The 20141-nt window shown below is 39.4% G+C and overlaps 2 protein-coding genes across 17 annotated transcripts; one reads left to right on the top strand and one right to left on the bottom strand.

Annotated features, from left to right (window-relative positions):
• Positions 1–1891: 1891 nt before the first annotated feature.
• LOC113734334 (putative disease resistance protein At1g50180) lies at positions 1892–9780 on the bottom strand. 15 transcript variants are annotated; one of them, XR_011841489.1, is made up of 6 exons: positions 7928–9780; positions 5575–7450; positions 5373–5449; positions 5063–5192; positions 2610–3745; positions 1892–2260 (listed from the first exon to the last, which is right to left on the bottom strand). XR_011841489.1 is itself a non-coding variant. In XM_027260840.2 (4 exons), the coding sequence occupies exons 1-3, from the start codon at positions 9087–9089 to the stop codon at positions 5374–5376; spliced, it is 3114 nt and encodes a 1037-aa protein (XP_027116641.2). In that variant the 5' UTR covers positions 9090–9780; the 3' UTR covers positions 4873–5192; position 5373. The 15 variants fall into 15 exon arrangements, 2 of the variants coding, with proteins under 2 accessions (XP_027116641.2, XP_071938125.1); XR_011841497.1 differs by having other exon boundaries at positions 5063–5171; XR_011841488.1 differs by lacking the exon at positions 1892–2260 and having other exon boundaries at positions 2331–2781; positions 3431–3745.
• Positions 9781–16219: 6439 nt separating this feature from the next.
• Positions 16220–18866, top strand: LOC140037593 (uncharacterized). Of its 2 annotated transcripts, XM_072082022.1 has the most exons (5): positions 16220–16435; positions 17112–17206; positions 17303–17400; positions 17483–17806; positions 17914–18866. In XM_072082022.1, exons 2-5 carry the CDS (start codon positions 17170–17172, stop codon positions 18547–18549), a joined length of 1095 nt encoding a protein of 364 aa, XP_071938123.1. In that variant the 5' UTR covers positions 16220–16435; positions 17112–17169; the 3' UTR covers positions 18550–18866. The 2 variants fall into 2 exon arrangements, with proteins under 2 accessions (XP_071938123.1, XP_071938122.1); XM_072082021.1 differs by lacking the exon at positions 16220–16435 and having other exon boundaries at positions 17056–17206.
• The last annotated feature ends 1275 nt before the right edge of the window (positions 18867–20141 follow it).

The following is a 20141-nucleotide window of genomic DNA, read 5'->3' as shown; positions in this document are numbered from 1 at the left end:
AATACTACCTTCTTAAACCCTCTCCTCCAAAACCTCCTCATTTCAGAAACCTACCGAAATCTTACTTCAGAGATCTGGTCACAAAGAGGAAGGAGGAGGAGGAACGAAGAGGAGGGGCGGTGGCAAGTGGAGGGTGGCGAAGGAAAAAGGAAGAAAGGATGAATGGAAAACTTTTTACAAATTTTAAAAGTGTTTTAAAAATTTTAAAATTTATCAAAGCGCTCATGATAGTTAAGTAAAAAATTTTAAAATTTGTAAAAACATCCATAATAGTTAGGTCAAAAGAATTTGAGCACTAAGAATAAAAAAAATGAAAAGAAAAGAAGAACATTAAATAATAATAAAAATACACCACTTGCAGGTCACATAAAAATTATAGGTGAAATTTCATATCAATTTAAAGCATAAGGGTATTATATGGATATTAAGACATCATAGGGTGCTTGGATGTCTTTTGACGAACCCACAGGGTTTACTGTATTTTATCCAACTATTATATTTTTTGTCTTTTGTCTCTTTAGCATGCTGTCCGTCTCTCCAAGACATGCTTGCACTTTTTAGCCAATAAGTGTCTCGATACATTTTCTGTTCTTATGAGCCGATTTGTTTTATTCTTTCTTATTTTGTGGTTAAAAAATAAGAAAAAAAAGTAAGAGTTATATTCTGAAAATAACGATATCACTTGGAGTATAAGCATATATGTCTGGCATAATTTTGAAGAGAACGTTGGAAAGATTTTCCACAACATATCTGAAACATTGCAACAAAACAGAATCTTTCATTAGGGACTTTGAGCTCTAAATGAAACCTGTGTTGATTTTGACATATCCCTTTGAACTCAAAAAAACAAAAGCCAAAAAAAAAAAAAAAAAACTACTGTACTACTCTCCAAGTGCTTTTATTGGGAAAAAGAAATATGATGATGAAATTATAGAATCTACAGATGGTAATTACACCGTGTAATATAAATATTTATACAATAAAAGTAGATAGCATAATAATAAATATAGACACTAAAATAATGATATGTAAAAACACAAAAATAAAATAAAATTTGTCACATATTAAAATCCGTGCTCAAAATTATAATCTCAACTTTTCGATTTTACATTTATTCATTTCCTATAATGTAAAGTTCGCTGCAATAAATTTATAAAACTATCCTCTCCATTGTATTGAAATTTGAAAGTGTCACTTAGCATAATTGGCAATAAAACCTTTCATCTATTTTCATCTCATGCCCTTAAATATACAAAACTTTTTTTTTTTATTCTTTTGATACGCCAAGAATAGCATTTGATAGTGCATGAGTCCCACATCAAATGCAAACAATGGGTGTGCATAATACTTTACCTCAAAACAGGTAGGAGACATTCTTAAGGTTTCAATAAAATTACTCTCTCCATTGTATTGAAAATGTTATGTTTTCTGTTTTGATTTATTCCAAAATTTGAAAGCTTTCACCTATTTCTATTTCATATACCTTCAACTTTTTTTTTTTTATTCTTTTGATATCTCTGTTTTGATTCATTCCAAAAATTATATTGCCACTTACCATAATTGGCAATGAAAGCTTTCACCTATTTCCATTTCATGCCCTCAAATATTCCGGGCTTCTTTTATTCCTTTGATAGGCCCTGTAATACTACAAGAATTGCCCTTGATACAACTGCATGAGTCCCACATCAATGGCCGTGCAGGATACTTTCCCCGAAACAGCTAGGAGACATTCTTAAAAGCTTTGGTTCCAATATCTTTTTGGCCATTCAACACTTTTAATGCACACAAATAAGTGCTGAAATTTAAAACCCTTCAATACTGAAGAAGGTATTGCCGAAATTTAAATCATTTGAATTCTTAGCCCGTGTGAAAATAAGTGCAAGTCTCAAGGTGCGACAATTATTTTGGGACGGGTGCCAATCCCAACTGACTAGCATAGCATATTTTTTTTTTTTATCGCAACGATAGTATTCTTATAATTTAATCTAATCTATAATCTAAGGGAATGGGAGAGAAGGACTCGATGTGAGTACAGACTCCGTCAAAAAAGGCAGGCTAATAACGACCGCCACAAATAGTAGCAACTTTGTGCGATCCTGTCTTCAACTGAATCAAGGACTTGAAATCAGTACCGTTCAAGGACTACGTCCAAAACGGCAAAACCCGAACTAGTTTCAAACTGAACCAAGGACTTTTAAGAGTCAATCATGTTCCAAGGGATAAGTCAAAGCCGAACTATCCAACTCCACCTTAGAAACAACTGTGAAATTTGAGCCAATTCATCAAAGTCGAACGTCAAAGCACGAGGAACAATTTGCAAAAACACAAGATAAGGAAAATGTTAACAAAATAAACTTCTAAAATGGGAACACAGACAGAAGAAATCATGTGGCACGCCCGCATTCACAAGGCTGATTAAGCAATCAACGTGCACAAAAGAAACAAACAACTTGAACATGGAATCTGGAAATCCTAAGAGATCAGCCTATCAAACTTGATGCTTGGCCAATCCACGAACCTAAGCCAATATTATGCAGATATCGACTTGTTGATTTAAAGAGCGTGCCATAATCTCTTTGTTGAAGTTGTTTATAAACTCTGCCAATTACCTGACCTGTCAAGGACTGCTGTTCATCCTGCTCTGAGGCAAATCAAGGACTTTTACCAATCATTGTTCAAGGAACCGATAACGAAGGTAAGTCAAGACCTGAGCTCTTGAATTTGACCTTAGAAAGGACTGTGAAGCTTGAGCCGTTCATCAACGCGAGTCTAAGTGCATAACTTGCACCAAATGCAAAATAAGAAAAATCTTTAGCGAAATAAACTTCTAAAATAGGAACACAAAAGGACTGATGTGTCATATTATATCAACTAGGCCGATTGAATAATCAGCGTAAGCCAACATAAGAAACAACATGAATTTGGGAAATCCTACAAGAACTACCCTAGGGTCTAACAATTGAAATGAACATAAAAAGTCTGAAAATCCTAAAGCTAGCTTAAGAAAATCTGATCTAAGCTGAAATCATTTAGTGCTATATTTACTTCTCTTTCTCAGTACTCAAACTAGGAGTTAATGGCAGTTGTTGAAGTTGAGTTTTTTTGTTAGTAACAGGATGAAAAAAGGGCCACCCTAGTATGATTGTATCCCACCCTCGTAGAGCGACAAAAAGGGCCAAAAAATAAAAAACAAAGATATAAATTTAAAAAAAAAGAGATAAAACACACACATTCTTCGACAATGAAAGTTTTGGTCTGAATCTCAATCACGCTTTATATACTTATGTTGATAATGATGGAACAAAAAAGCAAAATTAGTCCACCAGACCATAAAGAACATAATACTAGAATGCAAGTGCAAAACAGAAACTTCTTAATTAAATTTGAAAGACGTACACATTTCAGAAGTCAGAAAATGCATGAAGATCACCTCTGTTCAAGTTAGGTATCCAAAATCCACCAGAGAAAGATCTCCACCACCTCCCCGCTTCCTCTCCCCTCCCCCGCCAAAAGAAAAAGAATTGATAAAAACAACCCCTTACAAAGATGGATGCATTTCAAATTTCTGAATGTTAACTTTTATCAGACACAGCTTAGAGATTACCTTTCTGATTGCTAATGTTCACTACTCAAGTTTTTCTGGTGCGGAATAAATAAAGATGATCTTTAATTATTCGGACAGCTTCACAAAAACTATGAAGATAGAGTAGATGAATGGGCTGAACAGTTGCAGAGGCTTTAATTCCTGTGGGCACATGAAGAGGATGCATAATGAGACGTCTCTGTAACTGAAATAATTATAAATTAAATCAACAAAGAACCTTATGAGGAAAAGAACACTGAGGAAAAGACTTTGGGCCGAATTAAGTTAAAAAAAGAACATAAATGGTAACAGCTGATCATGCATTAAACAGAGGTGTCAGAATCACATTTCCTACACAGGACTGAGCCACCAGAATGTCTGAACACCCCAACTATTGTTCTCTAACATGAACACTGGCCAAGTCAATAAAGAAGGGAACCAAAGTAAACAGGTTAAATGTCCTTCTGGAAACATCATGTCCTAGATGAGAATAACTTTGCTTTGCCCAACCTGCTAACCATTCACTCTATTGCAAAACAAGAAAAGCAGTTGATATGATTAAATCTTATACTACTTTGCAGAGATTTACTCTTCCTTTTTTTCACACTCAAAAAAGAAAACAGACATTTATATGATTTGAAGGGCATTTCGAACAAGTATATGAATCGAACATAACAGTAACGTAATTGTCATTTAAACTTTTGTGGTGGAAAAAATTAAGGGTTGATACTTGCAACATTTGAGCAAATGTAACAAATTTGCTAGGACCTCACAAAAAAGTTAAAAATTTTGTTTTACTGCCAGAATAGCAGAGATTGACCACATCTTAGCCTGAAGTTTTACAGAAAAATGTGGGAAGAAAAACAAATATGTCACCTGTAAAATCTCTCCAAGGTTATGACAATTGCTACTTGTGTATGAAAAGCCAACACCTATAGAAAATCTTAGAAGTAAAAATTTGGTTTCTGCATCATATCGGACATGGAACATAAGAATCAACAGATTCATTATGGATGAGATTGTTCTATGTTTTTCACCGAATTGCATCTTTAGAGTCAAAGTTGTCTTGTGAATGGCGACATGCTATGAGTACACTAAAAACTTTTCGATGAACAGGAACTCCTTATAATTCACACGAGTCAGACATCAAACACGGTTTCCACAAGTAAGGATTAAATTGACAGGCTTGGCCTTCTGTGATAACAAAGAAATGTCATAACTCATGTATTGCTCCATGCCCAACAGACGAACATCCAGCACCTGAAATCTTAACCTTTTATACAGCTTACTGGAAAGCAAGCTATGAAAGCAAGATATAAACTTATATTATGCATGGTTTCATGCAATACAAGTGGAAAGAAAAAGTCAAAGCTTAGGACAACTGTAATCTACTCTAGTACTACTAAGAGCTTGATAACCTTTGTAACATTAGTTTATGTTAACAATAAAAATAGTTAAAATTAGACCGTCAACAGCTACCTTATTTCCTTTGCTTTCATTAGTGCATGCAAACTGCTGTGAACACTACTCATCTTTGATGCAGCTTTAGAGTTTGTCTGAATATCTTCTCCCGACATCAGCTGCCCAACTTTGCAAGGTAGAGGAATGTCTTCAGTTTTTTGAGAAGGTCCATTAACACGGAAAAGGGCATGAAATCCAAAAAAAAAAAAAAAATGCAGTAAGCTGCTATTTCTTGGAAGCTGATCGGCAGATATGAGTAAACAATCAATTATCAACAGCCGGTTTTAATGGCAGTAGCATGCTTGACTTTTGCCAAATATTTTTTTACCTCAGTGAAGCTCTTGTCCTGCCACCTGAAGCCCATGTCTGCATGCTAGGGGAACAATCTTTTGTTTTTGAGAAGGCCTACAATAAAACCCCAAGTTACATGATAGCACAAAGAAAAGTACGCATCAACATTATCAAGTTATAAGGGCAAAAATCCATTTCTCTGCTGCTAATTCATTTGAAGGGTGTGGTAAATCAATTACCAGCAGATTCTAATGACAGGTACATGCTGGAATTTACGAAAATCCTCCTGACTCTCATAAAGCCGGTCCATGAACTCTGGAGGCATCTGTGCAACAGTCAATTCCTGGAGACTCGTGAGGAAGCTGAGTCCTTCAGGCAGATTCTTTAGGCGCTCGCATCCTTCAAGCTCTAAAGTAGAAAGCTTGGGCATGCCCCCTCTTTTAACCGTCAAATTCTCTAAGTTTCGCAAGTTCGAGATGGATAAATATTTGAGTTGCGGCATACCCATGCCTGAACAGGTCATGTGCTTCCCCAGAAAGGCGTTGTTGTGTAATGCAAGGACCCACAAGTTAGGAAGCTTTTCCAATTTTTCCATCGGATCATCATCAAGCAAAGACCCAATCAAAGAAATTTCAGTGAGGCTATGAGAAATTCTCAGAGGCAACTTGCCTATATGACCTTCTATTTGCAAAAGGTGAAGATTGGCACACTGCAATAATTTGTGAGTAACAAAATGGTTATCGGAGTCATGTGTTCTGACAATGAGTGAAGAAAAGCGTAAGCACTTTAAGCTTGTTTCCATGCAGTTAATTACCACCTCCAGGTCCTCGAAATTCACATCCGTGGTAGCAACAAGCTTCCGAAGCTTTGTTAATTTAAACAGATCTTTCACTCTACACTGCCTCGAATCAAAGTTAACAAGTGTTTCCAGCTTTGTCAACCCATCCAATTGCAATTTGCCACCCTCGACGACCTGATAGCTACAAGGCAAAAAAAGATGCCTCAATCTGCTCAGCCTCTGCAGCTCACTGGGTATGAGCATCCTAATCCAAGTGCCTTCCCCTAAGTCGAGAGTTTCCAAGTTCAACAAGCTGCCAATAGTTGGAGGCAATCGCGTGATATTACAGCCTCTAATGCTCAAGTATCTCAAGCGGAATACCTTTTCTATGCCAGTGGGCATCCTCGTGACATCAAAGTTAAAACCACTGAAAAATAAAACTCGAAGCCGTTTAAAATTGGTAACATCCGATAACACTTGAGGTAAATCTCTCATACTCAAGAACCGACGAGGAAATAACTCCAGTGTCGCTGAGGGAAACCTCAATACTTTGTAGTTAAAACCAGAAAGAAATAACCCCCTAAGCCTCGAGAGGTCCTTCACTTCTGATAACATGTGCGTCGATAAGATATGTCCATGATCATGAGACGTGGTCTGTACTGAGACGGACCGAAGCTGTTTAAAGGTATTCCAATTGTGGGGAACCACACACCCATCTTCAAAAGACAACGTAAGTCTATGTATTCTGGTAGTTAAAATGGGGGAAGAAGAAGCTAGACCGGTGTCATTTGTGTGTCTGAAGCTTATGGAGTCACAGAAGTTCTGCTCCTCGGCCTTCAGTAAGCAGAAGTCTCGCAACAGGTCATGAACACGGCAGGTTCTCAAACTACTAAATGTTGAGGATTCTTTTTTCTGCACCAACACCAGATTTCTGGCCACCAGTTCATTCAGATACTGCTCTGCGATGTCCTCCATTGACTGTTGGCTTGACCCATGGGTTGTCGATATAAAGCCTTCAGCCAGCCACAATCGGCATAAACTCCCTACATCCATCTCAAAATCCTCAGGGAACACGGCCGTGTAGAGAAAGCAGGGCTTCAAATACTCTGGTAAAAAGTGGTATGACAAAGCCAAAGTCCTGTTTACTTTTGCGGAGACTTGAGAACCTTGATCGATGGTTTGATAGGAGACAATGCTGCGGTGAACCGCCTTCCACTGGTGCAGTGTAGGATTTGACGCCAACAACCCTGCCATCACCCTGATGGCTAGTGGCAAGCCTTGGCAGCGTTCTACTATATCCTTCGCAATGTCCAGCAGTTCCGCATCAACCTTAGGATCTGAGCAATTAAATAGAAGCAAGTGGTAGAAAGATAAGCGTCTGAGCATGATCAAACCCCTCGAGCTGCCAATAATAGATATGAAAAAGATGAAAGGAAAAAGTAGCAGATACTCCTGCTAGTAATGATGCAATGCAGACGCAAAAGACTTAATAATGCATGATAAGACTAGAAAAGGGGAGGAAGAGAAAGGATACATGAATGGCACCCCATGGAGAAGTACGAATCGGCAAGGAAAGGAACTAGGAAAATTGATTATTGCTCAATTTTTGGGAGAGAAGGAAGGGGGTGGAAAGGAGCTGGACGTTTTGCTGTGCCCCTACTAGGAGTAAAGAGGAGGGTTCGAGTGATTGAACGCCGGAGACATAAGTTTCAGTTCCTTTGGTTTGCAATTTGTGAACTTCAAAGTAAAATTAAAAATATACAAATAAATATCCCAATGGGAAGAGGGAAGAGAGGGAGGAATGATGCCTTTACCAGAAGAAGAGTGACCTCTGATAGCCGTCTTGCGGAGAAGCTCCCAGCCTTCGTCTGGGTTAAGAAACCTCATCTGGTGAACGAATCCTTTGTCGTCGGCTGATGAAGAAGCAATCTTCTCCGCAACTCCGTCGTCCCGAGTGGTGAGCAGTACTCTGCTGGCGGTTGGTTCTCGGGACGGAAGCGCAATGCGGAGGCATTCCCAAGCATCGGCAGACCATACATCATCCAAAACAATCAAGAATCTCTTGGACTGCAGGAACTCGTAAAGCTTCTGAGCCAAGTCCAAGTCTGAAAATGGGGCCATGTCATCCCTGGCTCGGCAGACATGTTGCAGCAGCAAATCTTCCAAAATTCTTCTGGTGCGGAAGTCCTTCCCCACCGTAGCCCAGGCAAAGCAATCAAAGTGGTGGCGGACGGAGCAGTCCCCATATACCTTTTGGGCGAGAGTTGTCTTCCCGATTCCACCCATTCCATATATCCCAATAATTTTGAGGGCGTCATCAGCAGCCAGCAAGCTAGAAATCACCTCCCTCCGCTCGTCTTCCCTGCCAACAACGACGAAATCATCTTCTTGGTCCTCCGAACAAATGCCAACATCCAAGCCGTCCGATTCAACAGGAAGGGAGGGTGATTTCCAAGCATGATCCGTCTTGCAAACATTATCATCAACTAAATCATCTCCTTCCCGTTGACCGAGGAGGGCAGGAACAACTTTGGCCATTCCGTCTCGAAAACGAGCGGCGGCTCCCGCTAATAATCGACCGTTAACGAGGCGGATCCGTCGAGTCAGATCAAGTAACTCCTCCTCCTTGGTCATTCTGGGCATTACCCACTCCAACCACAACTTCTTAAACAGCCACCATTTGTCCAAGCCACCTAGTTGCGCTGTTTCTCCAAACTTGAGCCCATCATAGATCAGCTTGTCAACCAGATCCTCCGCTTCGTACACCAGTTCTTCCACGTCTCCATCCCAGTTGCACAGCGACGGCCACTGCTGCTCCGGCGACCTCCTCAGCGACCGACCCATCTGTTCCAGCTCTGACCCCAGGCCCTTCAATGCTTCGCCTCTTACCACACCGGACAGCAACTCAGATTCCTTCATCATCAAGTCTACCACTCGATACACAATTTCCGCCATCCACGCATGCGCTCCAGCCATCAACAGGTACGATCTCCTTGATCCAGCAATCTGCTGCTGCCTTCTGCTTGGGCTATCTCTACCTTATCCTTAATAAAAGAGGAGTTGCAGTGCAGCACAAATCTTTTCAACTTTCTTCTGGCAAAAGCCGCAAAACGAGAAATGGAACCTACAAGCATGAATACATACTGCGGTGTACTGAAAAATCGAAAATGTGAGTTACCGTATGGGACCCACCTAATTTGCATGGGACCCACCAAACTATATATCATCGATGACGTCACTTGCGGTATGTCATTTGGAAACCGCAGGGTAATTTGTCCAAATGACATATTTGCCCTTAGGAGTCAATAGGCATATAATCAATTTAGGTGTAGGACCCACGGCCGGCGACATTTGATTTGTTGGCTCTAGCCGCTGAGCTTCCCTCCGGCTCAGTATCCCGTCCGAGAAGGGACACGAAGAAAAAGCGGTTGGAGCTTAAATCCGGCGCCATTGATTTGGCTCTAGCCTCTAAGCTTCCCTCCCTCCCTCTATTCTGTCTTGTTTCATCAATCAATCAATCTGGATGCAAACTTCGGCCTCTCTGTTACTGTTGCTGTTGATCGTCGGACTGTGGCATGAGCATCAAGTTTGTTTTCCAGTTTTCGCAGAGGCAGATAGATAAGATAATGCCATAATGGGGGCGTAGTTTTTGATTTTTGAAGAAATCTTTAGGTTGTGTTTGGATTGCATTTTTCGTCATTTTTCATGGAAAAAATACTGTAGCGATTTGATATATGTGAGGGAAAAAAGTGATAGAGAAATGTGATTACGGAAAACGATAATATTTTCCGACTGAAACAAGCAATCCAAGCAAGGCCTTAGTTTTACCGTGAAGATGGATTCATTTACCTACCATTACATGAATCAATCAAAGAAAGCTGATTTTGCTGCGAATCAGATATTGTAAGAAGGGGGCCGTTTTTTGGGCTGTTGGTGATAGCATCATGATAATAATCCTCCTCACCGCCACCGTCTCTTCTGGCAAATGAAGTTGAGGTGCCTCCAATCTCTCTCTGTTGCGAGTTGCGACTGCAATCAATCAATCTGTGTTGGGAGTCTGAAGTCGAGGACGGGACGGGAGATGATGAAGAATTGAGGGATGACTCAGAGGGTTGGGTTCAAGCTCCCATGCAAAACTTCCTTGTATTAACTAACTCTTAAGGGCAAATTTGGTATATAATTAATATGTGCGGTGGCATGAATTAATTAATTAAAAAAATTAGAGCCGCGGCAAGGTCATTGCTGGTCCTTACTCTTGGCTCCATATCATCTTTGACATCCCCTTTTATACATTTTGCTTTCCCCCTCTCTCTCTCTCTCTAATACGCATGTTTCCCCTCCGATTTTTCCTGCCTACTCTCCAGGGAGCGCTTCCAACTCCACGCGCACGCCCGCGTATATTTATGAAATTGGTCCTTGAATTAGATGTCTATGCAAGTACTGCTATTATTTTTTTTCAAGTCATTACATAATCTCCCCGGGATATATATTAATTTATAGTTCACTCCCTTATACTTTCAGTAATTCTGTCCATCTTGCCAAAATATAATGAGTTTGTTTGGATAAGAGTTTATTTGAATGATTTATTTGAGATATTTACTGTAGCACTTTTTGTGATATGATGTATGTGAGATAAAAAGGTGATTGGGATTTGTGAAAACAAATTTTGCAAACCAAATTTGGCTTGTCCAAACAAACTCATTATTATTTCCTATGTCTCCTTCTACTTTCAATAATTCTGTCTATCTTGCTAAAAAATTATTTTGGATCGGGTCCAGATTGGATCAACCGAATTTTCAAATTTTCGAGTCTGCTTGCACACAATTTTGGCAGTCTAGACCTTGCCTTTTCATTACCTCCAGTAGATAGCATTTCATTTTCAGTCTCGAGTTTAGCAATTTCGACCTTACATTTTATTTTCGAGTTTGACCTTACATTTTTATTACCGCCAGCAACCTAACATTTCATTTTTGGTCTTGAGTCCACCATACTAGACCTTGCATTTGAAATTTTCAAGTCTAACAGCCCAAATTTTGCATTTTCATCCATCCTAATAGTCTAGAATTACTATTTTTATTTTCAAAACCAATAGGTTGGACATTGCATTTTAATTTTTTAAGTTTGGTAGCCAGATTTTGCATTCTCATTCATCCCAATAGGTTGGATTACATTTTAATTCTCAAACTCTAAGAGTTTGGAGTTTGGACATAGTATTTTAATTTTCAAGTCTAACAATCCAAACTTTGCATTTTCATTTATCCCAATAGTATAGGATTGCGTTTTAAATTAAGCCTAGCAGTTTGGACATTGCATTTCAATTTTCAAAATTGGTATTCCAAATGTTGCATTTTCATTTATTCTAACAACCTGGGATTTAGTTTTAATTTTTATGTCCAATAGTCTAGACATTGCATATTAATTTTCATGTTTGACAGTCAAAATTTTATATTTTGATTCATCCCAATAGTTTGGAATTGCATTTTAATTTTTGTGTTAAGTATAGTTATTAAACTCAACTCGAAGAAGAACCCAACAAAGGAGGTGGATCAACGGGGTACTAGTTTAACTAGCGGGTGAATTGTTGAACAGATGGCTCATGAAATATATTTAAATAGGGTTAAAAACACAAAAGCTCCCTGTGGTATAGCTATTACACATAAAAACTCCTTGTGGTTTCAAATCATACCTATCGATACCCCATGGTTTGAAAGAAAGTGCATTTTCGACGGAAATCGTTAAAGTAAACGCGATTATCAACCACGCACTGAAAAGGAGCGTGGTTGCTTCGGAAAATGGGTTTTTAACTCAAAGTTTGAGCTGATGTACCTCTTGTGCCCTTGACAACTTATTAAAACTTCAAGCCAATCAGCTTCTTTGGCATTTTGCAGCAACCCAGCTTCTTTGACCGAAGAATTGCTCAAGCTCTCGTGCCTCCTTAAGATCGAGGAGGAAAATCTGCAGGCTCTTCACTTCCTTGTATTTCCTTCGATTTTTTCAGCAAATCTTCACTTTCTTGTATTCCTGTCGCTGTCGGATGATAGAGATGAAACTGTACCTGGCAATCGGGATTAAAGTGATGCCTCTCACCTTCCATTCCCTGGGACTAGATAGCCATAAATGGGCATGCAGCCATAGAAGCTCCGGTGCAGCAGCTCTCTAGCTGCATTGAACCCTCGAAGTGAATACCTCTCCTCGATCCATAAAAAAAAAAAAAACGGAATCCCGGGCGATTCGAGCGAGTAGGCCCCGGCGGAGCCCGCAGCCTTTCATTAAGCCGCCCTCAACATCTGAGATACTGAATCAAAGTGATCGCCTCTGCAGGTCTATCATCCGCTTCCCTGGCTGCATGCCTCATCTCTCTCTCGCTCTCCATTCAACTACCAGACAAGCAAGGAAGGAAATTCATTACTTCCCTTCTTCTCCCTATGGTCGAGCCAGCCAGCCTAACTTCGGTATGAAAAAAGGAGTTTCGCCAATGTGTTTTGATTTATTCCTCATGACTTTCCTTTTACCCCTATGAGGAAGACTGGAGCTGGCACTCGTACTAACAAGGATTTCTTCCTACTTTGATAAGAACCGCGAGGGCAATTATCAATTTTTCGCGAGGGCACTAATTCCTTCACCAATTTTTCGCTTATATTGTTAGGGCATTTATGTCTTTTCACTGACCTCCGTTTCCTTTAACGATTTCCGTCGAAAATGCACTTTATTTCAAATCATAGGGTACCGATAGGTATGATTTGAAACCACAAGAGATTTTTATGTGTAATAGATATACCACAGGGTACTTTTATGTTTTTAACCCATTTAAATATTATATTTTTTTGATATCTGATATATGGTATCAATATTAATAAACTATACCATAGCAAATACTCATTTCAGTTAATTCGTTATAGAATAATTAATTCTTTTAAGAATCAATAAAACCTAAATGTAATAAGTGTATAAAATTTTATTTATATTTGGTGTAATTATCTAATTCATTTACGAATTTTAAGTGCAAAAGATTATTAGCAACAATATTTATATTTAAAATGAATCGTATAATATGTTACTTTTAAAATCCATTTCGTAACCTGTAGAGTCTGAGGAATAACAAGTTTTATGAAAAGATTCCAAATAAATTTGTTTTACAGAAATAGAATAGAATAAAGAAAGAATTGACTAAAAAGTTTATATAATGTAAAAAGGATTATTTAGTTAACATGAATGTTGGTGGTTTAACTGTAAATGTACAGTGTACTATTCATACATGTATAAGGTCCCATGTTCAAACCACACCAACACCTTACTAAAATTTTTCCCACAAAAACTAATGCTACCCGATTATTTGCAAAAAAAATTTTCCTACAAAAAATTAATGCTACTCGATTCTTTACAAAATTATCGAGGTTCTCGATTCAATCCTATTTAACCACTGATTCATTGACAAGTCAACGAATCTAGTATTCAATCAAATTACTTATCTATCAAATTAGAGACCCAACCCAATTAATAGGTCGATTCACTAGGTTGAGCTACTGGGTCCATAAAATTAGAGATCCAGCCTAGCTAATTGCTAGTTCATTGAATTAACTAATTGAACCATCAAACTGGATCAGATTTAATAACTATAGTGTTGAGCAGTCCTAGACCTTATATTTCTCATTTATTAGAATACCAAACTAAGTGTGAAGAGGGGTTCTCAAATGTTTTCGTCATCCTCATCCTCACATAAGCCTTGCATGACTAGTGAAAGGAATCCAACCACAATCTTTGGTCGTCGATGAAGCAAGTTAGCCTCTCGTATTTTTTAACATTATTTTCTTCATGCAACATGCAGGTCGGCTTCACAGTACTTGATAAGCCTGCTAGGGTTCTCTCTTCTTAGAAGCTCCGTCACTTCTACTTCGTTTGCTTCTCTCCAGAACGTTCGATCTCTCCTTCCTTCTTCATTCTCTTATATTTCTTTCCTTTCTCCTATATCTGTCTTCTCTTCTCTTCTATCTTGTCCTCCACTCTTTTTTCTTTTCCTTTTGTTGCAGATGGATCTGAGCTATTATTTCTCTGTTCAAACGGTCCAAGTGCGGAGTTTCAAACACTACACATTTTTAGAGCTACATAACTAACATAGCCTAGCCAACGTCGGTAACTTCTTAAATTTGTCTCTTTACTTTCATTTCTGTTTTTTATTTTTATTTTTAAACAATCAGTCCTCCTTTTTTTTTGCGCTCTTATAGATGATCTGAAAGAAAAGCTTCAAACCTAGGGATGGCAATGGGGGCGGGTGCCCGCGGGGGGCTCACGGGGCGAGGGTTGGGGCGGGGGGTGGGGCGGGGGCGGGGGGGAATTTTTTCCCCCCGCTTAGAAACGGGGCGGGGGGCGGGGGAGTATACCCCCGCCCCATCCCCCGCCCCGCCACCCGCAAAACAAAAAAAAATGTATATATATAAATATATATAAAAATGACTATATATTATATGTAAGTTAATTAGTTATAAACTTATGATAATGATATTATTAGTTAGATGTATTATATAATGTATATTAGTTTATGTAATATAATTGATATTATCAATTATATGAATAATTATACATGTCTACTAATAGAATTTATTAATTAGTTATACTAAATTTACTAATACATTTATACTAAATTTCTAATTACACTTAATAGAATAACACTTTTTTCTCAAAAAAAAGCACAAACACAATGATGAATTAGTGATTGCATTTGTACTAAAAGTGAAAATTTGACTATTTTAGTTATATTTATTTCATCATATTGGATTGTATTCAAATAACTTCTGTTTGATTGTTTTTATGAGTTTCAATTGTAAAATTACAATGAATAATAATTTGGTGATGTGTTGATATTTTAGTACTTGATTATTTATTAAAATTTAATTATAATAAAATTATATAATAAAATTTTATTAACTCCGCGGGTGCCCCCGCGGGGGGAAGCGGGGGAAGGCGGGGCGGGGGCGGGGCAGGACGGGGGAGCAGGAGGCGGGGGACGGGGCGGGGGACGGGGGGAACTAATAGGCAACGGGGCGGGGGACGGGGGAGGGGTCCCCCGCCCCAACCCCGCCCCGTTGCCATCCCTATTCAAACCTGACAGGGATCAGAGCACCATACCCTGCCGTGTCCATTTTGATGTCTGATGTTTAGATGGCCGTTATCTTACTCCAGGTCTTCAAGCTAAAGTATTAGAGTGAGATATGCGTGATTTTCTCTACTTTTTTTTTCCTAATTATTTCATTTCATAGGGTTTTTTTTTCTGAATTTTCCTGAAAAAGAAAAGAAAACAAAAAGCCATTCTTTTTTTTTCTTTTATTTCTTAGGGTATTCTTTTCATTATTTTGAACTAGGATCTACTTATTTTTATAAATTTGTATGGACCATCTGATCATCTTCATTTATTGCCCTTTTATTTATTATTGGTGATTTTATAAATTGAGTATTTAAACTTTACTATTGTAGGGTTGAATGTGACAATCCCAATAGCTGTATTAGTAGCAGCAGCAATCCCAGAAAGAAAGATGGGTTATTCCACGTTATGCCACCATCGAGCAGCAGGTACTTTTTTCCCCCTTTTTTCTAGAGCATTGGTTATACCTGTTCAATTTATTTTTTATTTATGAATAGTACAATATTTGGATTACGGTTGGGATAGACTGATCTTCAAATGATTGAGCAAAGCCTTTTATCTGACCTTGATTTAAGAAAAATACATGCTAGTGAAAAAAGTTGCTTCAGGGATTAGGCTTTTATTACTTCATTATGCTTTTGATTTATAACGTTTGTATTAGATTCACAATGCTTTACTACAATGATCTTCAAATATTGGCCATGTTTGGACTGAATTATCTGTGTGGACATGAAATATTTTGTGGAGTTGGTGTTTGGACTGACGGAATATTTTCCACAATTCAGCATTCCACATTTTATTTTGTAGTTAGCCTTGTCAGCAAGGGCTGGGTCCTTTCATGTGCAGGGTCACCATGCACTACGACGCGTGGCACCCATGTTTCAGAATCAGATTTTTTAGCCGTTGGGGTCCTCCATTACTTTACCCATCTACGCCATTTACTGTCGGTCTCTTGCACTTGCAACTGAACATTTACTCAAAGAGCACTGTGCGATCTGAAGCCGATCTCATCTCAAATTATTCCCACTTCCTCAAGCACAACTGCAGCAGCTCCTTAACCACCTGATTTCTTTTTATCCTTTAACCCGCCACATAGCAGCTAAGGCTCTCCCGACAATTAGTAGCGGCGCAGTTCCACCCCCATCTTGGAAGTGCAAACCCGATCCGATCCGGGAGCTTGTGTCAGGTACCATCAAAAGGGTTGAAACTTATGTGAACAAATTAAACCCAGCTTTTTGACTGCTTGAAGTGGACAACCATGTCTATATGGCTTAGTTCTTTCTTTCTCGTTATTCTCTTGAAATCCTGAAGCTGCACCTGATTTCCGTTTATACCTGTTTGTGCTTAAAACCACCAATTTTGACTCGAAATTGGAGAGAGGTTTCTGTGTGGCCGGCCTTCGATTTTAGGGGAAATACGAAAATGGCCACCGTTGTCACAATTAATTTGAGAAACATCTTCCCAGTTGCCATGAATTTCCGTAGGACCAATTTTTAGGGATTTGCTCTCTTGTTTGAATGTGGCCTTGTTGTGCAGCTTGTTTTGGCCAACTTGAAAAATTTGGGGCTATATATGCGCTAAATATCTGTGCTTATTCGACACATTTTCGAATTATAGAGATACTTCAACTATTCCTATCTCATGAAATTTGTTTGTATGTACAAATTCGTTTGTAGCCGAATATGTTTCCACTTTAGTACTTGTCCAGAGACTTGTATGAGTTGGGGGAAAAAAGCTGCGTTGTTATGCTGGCAGTTATGCTCCACATGGCAGTTCTTATATTTCGGTTATTTGTTGTCCTTGTAGAGTTAACAAATCAGCGTGCATTAACCCAGAACAAGTTTAAACGTTTCATTTGACAGTTGGCTTCCAAAATTTTTCCCTACGTTTTAACTAAGGCCATGACGGAGACTGATAGAGATGCCCCTCAACTCACAGCAGCAGTGTAATAGTCAGTGTAAGGCAGACTTAAGTTTTTCCTGGCCCTGAATACAGTACTGCATTATGTGATTATGTGACTCACGTCAGTTTTCTGCATGTTTTCTGTCTTTAGCTCCTCCCATCAGCTGCACCTCCAATTGCACAGTCCAATCATCCACTGACTCCAACGATATTGAAGAGTGCATCAGTAACTTTGAAGCAAGCCGTATGGTATACATTTGCCTCACCTCAAAATATTTACTATCATGTATATTTGCAGGCCTACTAACTTGCACTTGCAATTTTACAATAGGCGATGGGAGGTAAGTTCGAGTGGACTCCTGAAATGGATGAGCACTTCATTGATGCGTACATCGCCTTCAAGCTGTCAAAAAAATGGGACAAGCGTAAATCACTTGAATGGAATTATGGTCAGATAGCCGAGCATTTGCGTGAAAACCATGGAGATGAAGTCAGTGCTGCGCAGTGCCAATCTAGATTCTACCGGTTCAAGAAGAAATGGCAACTTTTTTGCCAGCTTCGGGGGCTCAGCAACAAGGCTGCAACTGGCATCGGATGGGAAGAGGACACCCAGCATTTCACTGCTGACAAGGACCATTGGGCCGATCTCATTTCGGTTAGTTTTGTCATTTATTGTGAGTCGAATCTGACCAGTTTGCTTATGCATATATAGAAGCTAGAAACGTGACAAATCACTTATCCCTTGTGTCTTTTAACCAACAGTCCAACAGCGAGTATGAGGACTTTTCTAAGCCCTTTAGTTGCGGCTTATACGAGCGATTCACTCCTATCATGATTGGGGAAACGGCTATAGGGACACGAGCACAGTCTGCTAGCCAGCCAGAAATTTCCCTTGAGCAACTCGGAAACGAGCAAACCACCTCTAAAAGGAGTCGGAAAGGCAAGGCCAAAGCCTCAGTGTCGTCGCACCCGCCTTCGGCCACCTCCCCTTGGGAAGGGGAGGACGTGTACTACGTGTCCCCTATTCCGGGAGGCAGTAGTGGGAAGCGACCAGCAAGCAGTTTAGGTAACTCCGGCGAGCGAGAGGGTTCCAGAGGCACAAAATCTACCCGATCATCTGCGGACAGACTTGAAGACGCCTTAAGCAGGATCGGCAACTTCACAGACGTGGCGAGAACTGATCGAAAGGATCGTATAGACAGAGATGAGAAGTACAAAGTCGAAAATTGTCAAGACATCGTCTCAGCCATGGATATCCCCGTTGATTGGAAGGTAGAAATAGACTCGTATCTCGCCGAAGATGAAAATTTAGGCCAACGGATTATCTTCATGCGCTATGACGCTGCTGGAAGATATGCATATGTCGCAAGGCATATGAGGAAGAAAGGTGAAGCATAATTTGAAGTAGCCTATTCCAGCACAACAGAAGAGTTGCCGTCTCAAATCCGTTTCTGCTATCTCACACCGGCAAAGGTTGTGTTATAGGGGGGTAAATATATCCCAGGTCTTAGTTGGCTGTGGTTTGAATAAGAGTTTGGAGTGATGCGTGTGGAGTTGCTCCCTTTTTTCCAGTTTGGTGGAGTCCATTTTTTTTTCCAGCCTTCGGGACTTGCCTGTACCCGCTAAGAACTATAAGCTTGAGTTGTTTTCCTGTTTACAAATCTATTGTTATACTGTATGTGTAAAATGAGTTTGCTCGAAATTAGTTTTTTTCATTTTTGGTGTGTGAGATTTTGTTGCTAGTTCTTAATTGTTACTTATATTGCATAATGGCTATTTACCATATGAGGTTGGTGAACATATGAAAAATTGATTGTTGGCCTGAATTGTCATAGCGATCGTATATGCATTCTTGGAGTTGCGGACAGGAATAATTGTAGGCATTTGTTTGCTGGCTGTAGCTTTCATAGCTCAGTTTTGCAGAAGTTTTTAGCTCTCATCTTTTTTTGTTGTTACTTTCAGGGCTCTCATTTTTTTAGCGCTCATATTGTTGGCCAAATCTGTTGTTACTTTCATAGCTCTCATTGTTGGCTTAACTTTCATAGCTCACTTGTAGAGTTTTTTGTTGCGGACAGGAAGTTGCAGCCTTCGTATATGGCTTTTCCAGCAATTTTGCCTTGGATGATTTACTCCAGCATGTTTATAAGGATACTTATTGTTGGGTGAAATACACAAATGAGAAACTAAAAATTAGTTGTACACTACTTTATGGAGCCTTTGTCCTCTTGATTTTTAGATTCTTGTAAAAGCACAAAAAGGTGTCAAGCCGAACTGACTTGTTGAGTTGGAACACAGGCCTTAGTTGAGTTGGAACACAGGCCTTACATAGGTAGATGGCCAGGCCTTAGTTAAAAGGACGGTGACCACATTTTGTTTCAATCAATCCCCACAGATATTTACCAACAAGGCTATAGGAGCTCAGAAATTTACACTCACACAACAACAAACAACTAGTTGCTTAGGGAAGATGAGGCCACAACAAAAATACATACGAACTTCTGAAGGCTCCGTGCAATACTTTGCTCAGGGATGAGCTGTATAGAGATGTACTCGGGGCATGATATCAGTAGGTCTCTTTAACATTTTACTACACTCCTAGTTGGGTCAGTGCTTAAAAGACCAAAAGAGGCTAAGAAAACAGTTCTCGCAGAGCAGACGGTGAAACTGGTACGAGTCATTCGCTTCTGCTAGTAGCAAAATAGTTCAAGAGAGCAGAACCTGCGGCTTTCCAGGCAAACCCACATTTTCCTGCGTCTTTTGTGCTTATGGCATAGTCATAGGTTACTTGATATAATGCAAGTGCCTCCTTATGGATCTCCTGCACATCCTTCTTACTTTCTTCAAGCTCTGCTATTTCGTACAGTAACTGCAATCGCATAGTTCTTTCAACCAAGTAATTTTTCTCTTTACCACAAATGTAAATAAACTACAAAGATGAAAACTGACCCGCTTGTATTTCTTGATTACGTCATCAGCAGCATCATTCCTAG

Source organism: Coffea arabica, chromosome 3c (genome assembly GCF_036785885.1).
Source record: "Coffea arabica cultivar ET-39 chromosome 3c, Coffea Arabica ET-39 HiFi, whole genome shotgun sequence".
In the NCBI taxonomy this organism is placed as follows: Eukaryota; Viridiplantae; Streptophyta; class Magnoliopsida; order Gentianales; family Rubiaceae; genus Coffea; species Coffea arabica.
The sequence above is the reverse complement of the archived record's forward strand: the minus strand, read 5'-3'. Positions and strand labels throughout refer to the sequence as shown.

Bases quoted from the DNA above. Each gene is read 5' to 3' on its own strand.
- LOC140037593 (XM_072082022.1), top strand. From the start codon at position 17,170: ATGCCCCTCAACTCACAGCAGCAGTGTAATAGTCAGT. The intron at 17,207-17,302 runs GTAAGGCAGACT...TTCTGTCTTTAG, and splicing joins GCAGCAGTGTAATAGTCAGT to CTCCTCCCATCAGCTGCACC. The intron at 17,807-17,913 runs GTTAGTTTTGTC...TTTAACCAACAG, and splicing joins ATTGGGCCGATCTCATTTCG to TCCAACAGCGAGTATGAGGA.
- LOC113734334 (XM_027260840.2), bottom strand. From the start codon at position 9,089: ATGGCTGGAGCGCATGCGTGGATGGCGGAAATTGTGTATCGAGTGGTA. The intron at 7,451-7,927 runs GTAAAGGCATCA...TTAATTGCTCAG, and splicing joins CAGAGGTCACTCTTCTTCTG to ATCCTAAGGTTGATGCGGAA. The intron at 5,450-5,574 runs GTAATTGATTTA...GTTTTATTGTAG, and splicing joins CCTGTCATTAGAATCTGCTG to GCCTTCTCAAAAACAAAAGA.